The sequence below is a fragment of the Lupinus angustifolius genome, unplaced genomic scaffold (assembly GCF_001865875.1).
Source record: "Lupinus angustifolius cultivar Tanjil unplaced genomic scaffold, LupAngTanjil_v1.0 Scaffold_318_15, whole genome shotgun sequence".
Lineage (NCBI taxonomy): Eukaryota > Viridiplantae > Streptophyta > Magnoliopsida > Fabales > Fabaceae > Lupinus > Lupinus angustifolius.
The window spans coordinates 15,646-25,115 of record NW_017727702.1 but is presented as its reverse complement, the minus strand read 5'-3'; the positions used below and the strand labels follow the sequence as shown (position 1 = coordinate 25,115).

Below are 9,470 nucleotides of genomic sequence, written 5' to 3'. Positions count from 1 at the left end.
ATGATTCCATAATCTATTTTATATGTGTAAAATCATTATATGAACTCAAATAAAAGAATAGAATTATAGGCAATATCAACATCTACACTTATAAAAGACTTAATCCATTATCTAGACCACACAAATTAAATAAAGTAAAAAAATATATTCCACACCATCTTCTCAATGCTATGACCATTACCACTCATTCTCCATTTTGCCCCTCCCACACCAGGGGCCATTTCATTAAATGATTTGATAACATGTGATTAAAATTTTTGTAATATTCTATTAAATGATTTTTTAAAACTGATAACTTAATTAAATAAGATCGTGAATAACTAAAGATTTTATTACTGAGAATGGAACAATAAAAAATGATAAAGCTATTTATGAGACATTTAAAAATATGTTTTATAGGAAAATATATATTTTCTATAAAATCTCAAAATATATATTTTAATGTCCATAAGTGGATAATTTCACTCTTTAAAATTACAGACCAGAATGTTGTTTGCAACTTTTTTTAATTTTAACTTTGTTATTTTATATTTTTTAATTCTTGTAAAAAAGTTCGGATAAAATTAGGTATTCATTTATCTTAGATATGAGTTTTTTCCTTTATCCACTTGAAGTGAATTTTGAAGAATTAGAAATTATTTGAATGACTTATCTGGCACATGTAAGGTTTCTCAAAAACGAGTTTTAATGTTATAAACACACTTGATTAATTTAAGTGTATTGAAATCCCTTTATTCACAATTAAGCTCCTCAAAATCGAGTTTGGTGTAAAGTAAGAAACTTAGGTTTTATACAAATACTTGATTAATAAGTGTTTTGAAAGCTCAACCCACTAAATAATTTAAGTGTGTATACATTTTTACTTTCTCACTTTAAACTCAAACTCGCTTTAAATGACATATTGATAAAAGTAAGTTTTAAAGAATTATAAAATATTTCAATAATTTATGAAGATGGATAAAACTCCTCAAAAGTAAATTTGGTATACAGTGGGAAATTAAAGTTATACACACTTGATTAATTTAAGTGTATTGAAATATCAACCCAATAAATAATTTAAGTGTGGATATTCTTCCATTTTCTCACTTTATAACCAAACTCACTTTAGATTAGTTTTCCATCTATTCATGAATTACGTGTAATATTTTAAAAATATGACCAAACTAATCAATTGAAGTAGTTATTTCTCCGGGCCTAATATTATAGGGTTAAATGACAGTTAGAATAAATTAATCAAACCATGGCATAAGAGTGTCATTGGTTTAATCTCTATTTTAATTTTTAAAAATTCCACACATCATTACTGAATAAAAAGAGGAGTGTCAATTTTACTATTCACACTCACTAATCTTGGCTACTTTCAACATATATAAGCATAGGCGAAACAACAACAGGTACAAAAATGATTGAGGAACTCGAAAATGAGCAAGGGAAAACCAATTTTCTTGGTTCAATACAATTTTCTTACGTTATGCACAACATTTCATATGGCTATTTAATTTCTAAAATTGCTGCATAAATCCTATATCTATCCATATGAAGAAGAAATCATATCAAGGAGGGATTCTAATTTACACAAATGATATTCCAAACTTAGTTAAACATCATTTACTATTTTATATACTAGTTAAAGATGTATAATATATAAAATCCTGATAAACATATTTCGAAGGGTATCCTCACCTCCATGATTTCTACAAACTCGAAATTTTTTTACTAGAATTCTTTTTTCGTTCATCGGTTCATTGCTTCTATTTTTTGTATGAGGATTGGAACACTATATCTAGAGAAGATTATAAAACATAAGAAGCACATAGAGCAGGTACAGTTTTATATTGTTTTTTTATTTATTTTAAATTTTGAAAAGGGATGCCACTTTTATAACCTTTTCTTAGGAGCCTCCAGGTGCATCATTTCCAGCATTTTTGCGGTTCAAGTATCGGATGGACGCATCCATAACCCTGAAAATATTACAACATGAACACAAATCAATTAACAATCATTTTCACGCAAAAAAAAAAAAAAAACAAAATTCAGTTAAAATTTTCTGGATGCTTATAATGCTATTCAATAATAGAAATATAGCATGTCATCAGCTTTTTTTTATTGGAGAGCAGCATATGCACATGAAGAATTTCACCTAATTAAACTTTGTAATTTTATAAAATATATAAGATATATATGTTCACATATATTCTTGTCATATTGTCTTAGCCATTTTTCAACAAGAGAGTCTCTTGACTTCTAACTTTTATTCTCATTCATGTATCTTTGGGGGCTGAATACATTAACATTATCTATGAAAATTTGTCAACTGAAGGTCTTACTTGAGTGCAAATAGTTCTTGAAACTACTAAACTAGATCAATTACTTATGAAATTGCGACGTGATTTTGAAGGTATTCGATCCACTCTTATTAATAATAGAGCTGCAATACCCTCCATGGATGCATGCCTCTATGATCTACTTTGTGAAGAGCATCGGCTTCTTACTAAAGCAACCATACAACAACACATACAAATTCCCTTATTTTCCAATTGACACGGTACTTGCATTGGTCAACCCACAACAAAGTATACTTTTTCAGCCCCTTTATGTTTGACAGAAACTTTAGACATGTTCCTATTCCTTCGTCCTATAAACAAGCAATGCAACATGCATGTTCACAACAAGTGATTGTAATAGAACTTCAAGTACTAAAACAAAAGCATACATTAGATATTGGTCCATTACTCAAGTCTGTTAAACCTCTTGGTAACAAATTCATATTCAATATAAACTTTTGCTCTAATGAACCTATAGACCATTACAAGGATAGGCTGGTTGTTCTTGGAAATAAGCAAGAATCTACCTTGACTATGAGGAGCAAGTTTACATCAAACTTCCTATAGGTATGCCTACCCAATAACTTAATATTATTTACAAACTTTTATATGGATTTAAACTATGAAGCACAGATTCGTCAAATATCCTCGCGTGTCAGTGTCCGACACGTATCCGACACGGATACGCTCAGATTCACGAAGGATATGTATCCGTAGAGTATCCAAAAATTAAAAAATTAAAATAAAATAAATATATATCAAGAGACGTATGAGATTCGTCTTCAATAAAATATAGAATATATAGATTCATTTTCAATAAAATATAGGTTATATAGATTCATTTTCAATAAAATATAGGATATATATTCGTTTTCAATAAAATATGATAAGATAAATTCATTTTCAATAAACACTAACTTATTTAAAGACCACAAAGACTCATACCAACATACTGTCACACCACATTGATCCTCCATTAGTCGGTACTCTCCGATCCACAACTTATTTTACTTTAGATATTTTGATTTACACTTATAATTTTATCATATTTTATGTGTTTTTTATTATTTTATACGTGTATACATGAACGTATCATATCCTATATTTTAGAAAAAATGTATGTTAACGTATCAGATACGTATCATATCCGACACACGTATCCGTACGTGCTATTTAAACATGCATCAAAAGTATAGCTTGGATTTTTCTTCACACAAATCCAATAAACCTTTTCCTACAAAGGATTTCCAAAGTAATTGTAGTGCTACTTGTTTAAGTGGACGACATTGTGGTATCTAGTTCTGATTAAAAGGTTATCTCCATGGTCAAGAAATTGTTGCAGATTACTTCTAACATGAAATAACTTAGCTAGTTTACTTACTTCTTGGGGTTAGAAGTTAAGTATCAACATAAAGGTATCTTTGTGACTCATCATAAATATATTGAATGTGTAATTCAGTTAGTTGGTCTCACTAAAGCAACTACTGATGACACCCCGAGGAAGTTAATGTAAAATATAGACGAGATGAATGTTAAATTCTACAAAACCTAACTTTATATCGTAAGTTGATCGATAGTCTTATCTTCCTAACCATAACTCGGCCCAATGACTCTTTCGTTCTCCACGAGTAAGCAAACTTAGAGAAAATCCTCGATTTTTCTATCTTTCCATTGAAAACCACATTATTCGATATCTCCTTGGCATCCCTACTCGTAGCTGTTTTTTACTACTGGTTCATCGCCCAAACTCCAAGCATACATTGTATGTTTATAGGAAATGCTCCAATTCCATGGAAATTCAAGAAACAAGATTGAGTCTCTAAGTCATTCCCTCAAGGAGAATATTGCGCCATATGTGGAACTTGCTATGAAATTGTTTAGTAGTGTGGTCTTCTTTTGGAGATTGGTTTGCACAATCACAACCAACTCCATTACATGATGACAATATGGGTGCCATACAAATTGCAATAAATCCTATATATCATGAACAAAGGAATCACATAAAGGGAGATTGTCATTCCATTCGAGAAGCCTATGGTAATAGAGTTATCACTCTACCTCATGTCTTCAATTCTTAATGTTAGGAAATAAATACTAACATTAGGTTCATACACAAATAAGATATGTATTATGCATGCATATTTCTAAACAAAAAAAATAGCAAAGATAAATCACAACCATAATACTTACCATGGTTGATTGAAGAATTTAGAACGTTGTTTATTTTCAGCACTGTCACTAGCATCTCCAGCAACAAGTTTCATATCCTTACTCTGAGAAGCGATGGAAGCATTGATAAAATCTTCAGGAGAGTTACTAAAGCTATGAAAGAATGCCCTTCTTCTTTGATGTTCATGGACCTTCTTAATGTAAGAGCTAATTATATCATCATAAAACTCAATCTGCTTTTGACTCTCACGACCTGCCAAGATTGAAGAAATATCATTGTCCAACGGAGGATGCGCAAAAACTTGTATATCATAACACTCAGTTTCAGAAGTAGGATTTCCAGAAAGCTTGATTTCATGCTCCAAACTAATAGGTTGAGGGAGTGACAAATGTTGTGGTAACTTCTTAATAGCTTCTTGAAATTCCATCTTATTTGCCCCAAAAACCATTTGGAGAGAAGGGTCACAAATGAAGGAGAAAGGGTCATTTGAGATTTCTAGCTTCCTAGAATTGATATAGAGCCAAAGGGCTGCTATTATTCTTGGACGAGTTTCAAGCTGATACCCTAAAAGCTTAGATAGTTGTGGTGAAAGCATAAACTTCTCAGGTACATTCTTCAATTCCATTTTGATCCTTGCAGTGAATTCTTTGTCACCTTTTCTCTTCACCTCAAGACCATCTTGTTCAATTGGTGAGCGAGCATTGTCCCATATAATAACATGATCATCAGAATAAAGGTTCTCGTCCAAGTATATAGTAATTTTCTTGAAAAATGAGGAGAATTTTGGGCATGAAGGACTTTTTGATGCTTGTGAAGAAGTTCCAGCTTCAAAAATATCCTTATTATCTTCCAATATCCTTCCAACTATCTTGAGTGACCAAGAAGCTTCCTCACCATTTCTGTTAGCATGTATATTCTGATTTGAGAAGGTATTGAAGACATAAACACGGAGAGTTTTCTGAACATAAGAAGGCCTTTTGAAAGCCTCTTGCAATTCAAATTTATATCGGTCCAATTCAGCATCCACCTGATTCTCAAAATCAAGCAACTGGGTATACAAAGGAGACTCAGGTAGAAGTGTAGCAACCTTTTTAAGCATTTGTTTCTGTGATAACTCCTTCTTTTTTGGTCGAATAGGCCTTAGATTCACCCGATTCGCATTTCCGGATGCAGCCATAGTATTAGCAACATTTGCAACATTAGTATTTATGTTGTTATGCAAGTTGGCAACAAAAGGGTGAGGTTGAGATTGTAAGAGAGGATTTGAAGGCTGAGGTTGCAATGTGACATGAGCTTGTGACCGAGGTTGCAATCTGGCATGAGCTTGTGACCGAGGTTGCAATCTGGCATGAGCTTGTGACCGAGGTTGCAATCTGGCATGAGCTTGTGACCGAGGTTGCAATCTGGCATGAGCTTGTGACCGAGGTTGCAATCTGGCATGAGCTTGTGACCGAGGTTGCAATCTGGCATGAGCTTGTGACCGAGGTTGCAATCTGGCATGAGCTTGTGACCGAGGTTGCAATCTGGCATGAGCTTGTGACCGAGGTTGCAATCTGGCATGAGCTTGTGACCGAGGTTGCAATCTGGCATGAGCTTGTGACTGAGGCTGCAATCGGGCTTGGATCTGTGCTTGAGCAAGTGCATGTGCATACTGAGTTTGTGCAAGAAGCAACTGAAAGTGACTAGGGAAATGAGATGCACCACTTGGGGTTTGAGGATTTGGTAAGTGACTAAGAAAGTGAGATGCACCACTTGGGGTTTGAGGATTTGGTTGTGGGTGAAGATAGGGTGGGTGGTTCCTTTGGTTCATGTTCATGGTGTTAGGTTGTTGGGGTTGTGTGGCTGTTGAAGAAGAACTTCCAAAGAAAAAGTTCCTTGCGTAATTATCCATTGTTGTTGGCTGTTGCTGTTGCTGTTGAAATCAAAACAAGAATCTTAGTAACATGCAAACTTGTTGAAAAATGAAGTTCAATGAAAATTGGCACTTGGTATAAAAAAACAATGATATTTTATGTAAAAGTAGTCATATATACTAAAGAACAATTCGAATACACAGTGCTGTGAAATGCACGATATTGAACTAAACCAGCTGAAATTGTTTTTTAAGAGTAGAAAAACCAAAAAAGTAGAGAAGAAAAGTGGTAATTTTAAGAAAAGATTCGCATTCTACATTTGGGTTGGAACCTAAAGTCCTCTAAATCAACTCATTTTGGTATACTTGTTGGAATATAACATTTTCTGCATAACATCTGTACAACTAAATATGAATAAAAGATAGAACTTTTAGTGTGAGTGAATAAAAAATAGAAAAGAATTTTTAGTGGCCCTTATGGTTCTAGGATTAAAAAAAAAGTACAAAAATGTTATGTTTATAAACAACTATACAATTAAATAAGTTATCTAATCAATCAAATTTTACAAAATAATATTAAAATATTAATTTTTGTTTTTATAATTTTTTTTAATTAAATGAAGCTTTATAATTATTTTTAGACATAAAGTAGGAAATGTGATGATCACCTCATAATGAAACAAAATAGATAAATTTTTTTCTCTTTCTTCTTAAAAGTATCTATTTTTCTTTTGTGTACGTGTGCATCATTTAGTATCATGCTTACACACTTTATCTTTCCCTTTTAAGGTTTTTTACGACTCTTCCATTGGACAAAAATAAAAATGAAGCATTTGATTGTTTTAAGATAATCCGGCTTCTTAATCATAATTGGTACACAAAAATATATATTTTAAGATTATTAAATCAATTCACAAGTCTAATAAAAATGATATAATTTGAGATTATGTAAGATATATGGCAAAGTGAAAAGAAAAAAAAAATAGCTCAAACCAAGTCAACCAAATTCAAATAGAATAGTTCAGGTTAGATGGACAAATTATATATTTTTATCAAAAAATTCAGAAACAAAAAACATGAGCTTCAAAATGTGAAGAAAAAAATAAAACTTGTGAAAATATTTAACAATCTAACATGAAGGGATATTAATTTAATCCAAATAATAAATCACAATCAATCAAGTATGCAAGATCTGAAAGGGAACATAATTAAATAGAAAATAAAATATAATCTATATTTGAGTCAGAGCAGATCTTGTACCGTAAAGAGTTGGAGTAAAATAAACACTAAATATCTTTGTCGACTTTCTCTAAGGTGGAACTACCAAATCATATGCAGGTGGAATTCCTACTTTCACCATTTGGCGATAGCGGCATATCTTTAATTGAAGAATTCAGACAACCTTATCAATTATAAGTATGTAGGGTGACAAGAGAATACGCCCACCTTGACGGCAATTCTTAACCTTATATATTGTGGGATTAGGTTAAGGGTGATATCTGATCTCGTGGGTTGGGCTCGAGTGTTATCGACTCAAAGAGTTTTGATTTGGGCCTTGTTTAGGTGATTTTATGATTTTCTCTGCTTAGAAAATTAATGACATGGACTTGGATGATACCATTAAATGATTAACCTCATATGCCACAACCTAATTAATTCTTGTAACATAATGTTAATTGATGTCATGCATAATCTTGACTATCTTGGTGTATCTCAATGGCCCACAACAAATGTAAATGAAAAATGATAGTCAAATTTTATTTGACTAAAAAAATAAAACACCAAATTTGTAATTCAAAATGAAATTATAGATGATCCAGATTGTATGACTCATCAGTAATAAAAAATATATAATATCATCATCTATAATGTAGATGTGACAATGATTCCTTAAATAATGACATTAGTTTTAATTGTTTGTAAAATTTTGATAATTTAATTAATCAAGTTGAGAAGGAAGATAATGACCATGAGTGAGAATCACAACCTAAGTTAATGAGGTTTATTGAGAAAGAATTTAAAGAAATTGAACATGATAAAGAACCCATTGAATTAGTAAACCTAGAAACTGAGGAGAAAACATAATGATTCCCCACCTAATGTGATGAGTTAAATTTAGTTAAGGGAAAGATACTAGCAACTATATGTCATGGAAAATTTTACCAAAGGATACTTAGGGGGGTCATGCCAAAAAGGTTCACCCTCATCATTTTCATGGAGGTGATTTGGTGTTAATCATGACGTCATTTAGAAAGACTATAGACAAAAGTGGACCCTAAACTATGAAGGGTCGCCTCTTATGGCGAAGAAAACTTTCACATGAGGTGCTCTCATTCTTACCAACATGGATGGAGATGACCTCCACCTTTCTGTAAACTCTAATGATGTAAAGAAATACTATGCTCGAGATGACTTTCCATTAGAAATAAAAAAATACATATGAAAAAAAACTTTTGTTGAATAATTATATTTTTTTCAATGATCACAACCAATTTTCACCCTGCATTCATGTTTTAAAATAAAATGAAGGATGATAAAAACAAATTTGTATTGTGTGAACTCTTAGATCAATCATTCTAATAATACAAGGTTTATTTATTATTTCCCAAAATCTAATGAAGATATCCCAATGACATTATTGATCCAAGAAATTATGAAAGGAGATAATTCCTTAGTTTCGTACAAGAATATCAATATCCTAAGGAGGGTGGTCTTCCAACCATTTGTCCTTGATATTCAAGTACAAGGAAGAATGCATTGCTCTATTCCAAACCCACTAAGAATCTAATGCACATAATATCGAAAGTGTACGATTTTATTGTCCAATAATAAAATGTTCAATCACACATGGACTAGTTACTCAATTGATTCCATTAATTAATTATGCTTTTAATTTTACATAAAATAGTATAAAATAAAAGAGTAAAATAGTGAACAATATTTAGAATTAAAACTATATCAAAGAAGAGTTTCCAGGATAAAGGTTATGAAGCAACATTAATATATTAATGTTTACGATTTCCTTCAATGAAATTTAAGTAACAAAGGTAGACAACCAAATAATAGTAGTATTCTCTCGAACAATAAAATATGTATTCACTTGAAGTCTGCACTTACTCTCATG

General features: G+C 31.6%; 1 protein-coding gene across 1 annotated transcript; it reads right to left on the bottom strand.

Annotated features, from left to right (window-relative positions):
* Window positions 1-1,255: 1,255 nt before the first annotated feature.
* On the bottom strand, window positions 1,256-6,054 carry LOC109340989 (SWI/SNF complex component SNF12 homolog). The gene is made up of 3 exons (XM_019578773.1): window positions 5,909-6,054; window positions 4,515-5,867; window positions 1,256-1,961 (listed from the first exon to the last, which is right to left on the bottom strand). The coding sequence occupies exons 1-3, from the start codon at window positions 6,052-6,054 to the stop codon at window positions 1,892-1,894; spliced, it is 1,569 nt and encodes a 522-aa protein (XP_019434318.1). The 3' UTR covers window positions 1,256-1,891.
* Between the last annotated feature and the right edge of the window lie 3,416 nt (window positions 6,055-9,470).

Bases quoted from the DNA above. Each gene is read 5' to 3' on its own strand.
- LOC109340989 (XM_019578773.1), bottom strand. From the start codon at position 6,054: ATGCCAGATTGCAACCTCGGTCACAAGCTCATGCCAGATTGCAACCTC. The intron at 5,868-5,908 runs GCTCATGCCAGA...AGCTCATGCCAG, and splicing joins GATTGCAACCTCGGTCACAA to ATTGCAACCTCGGTCACAAG. The intron at 1,962-4,514 runs GTAAGTATTATG...TAATATTTTCAG, and splicing joins AAATTCTTCAATCAACCATG to GGTTATGGATGCGTCCATCC.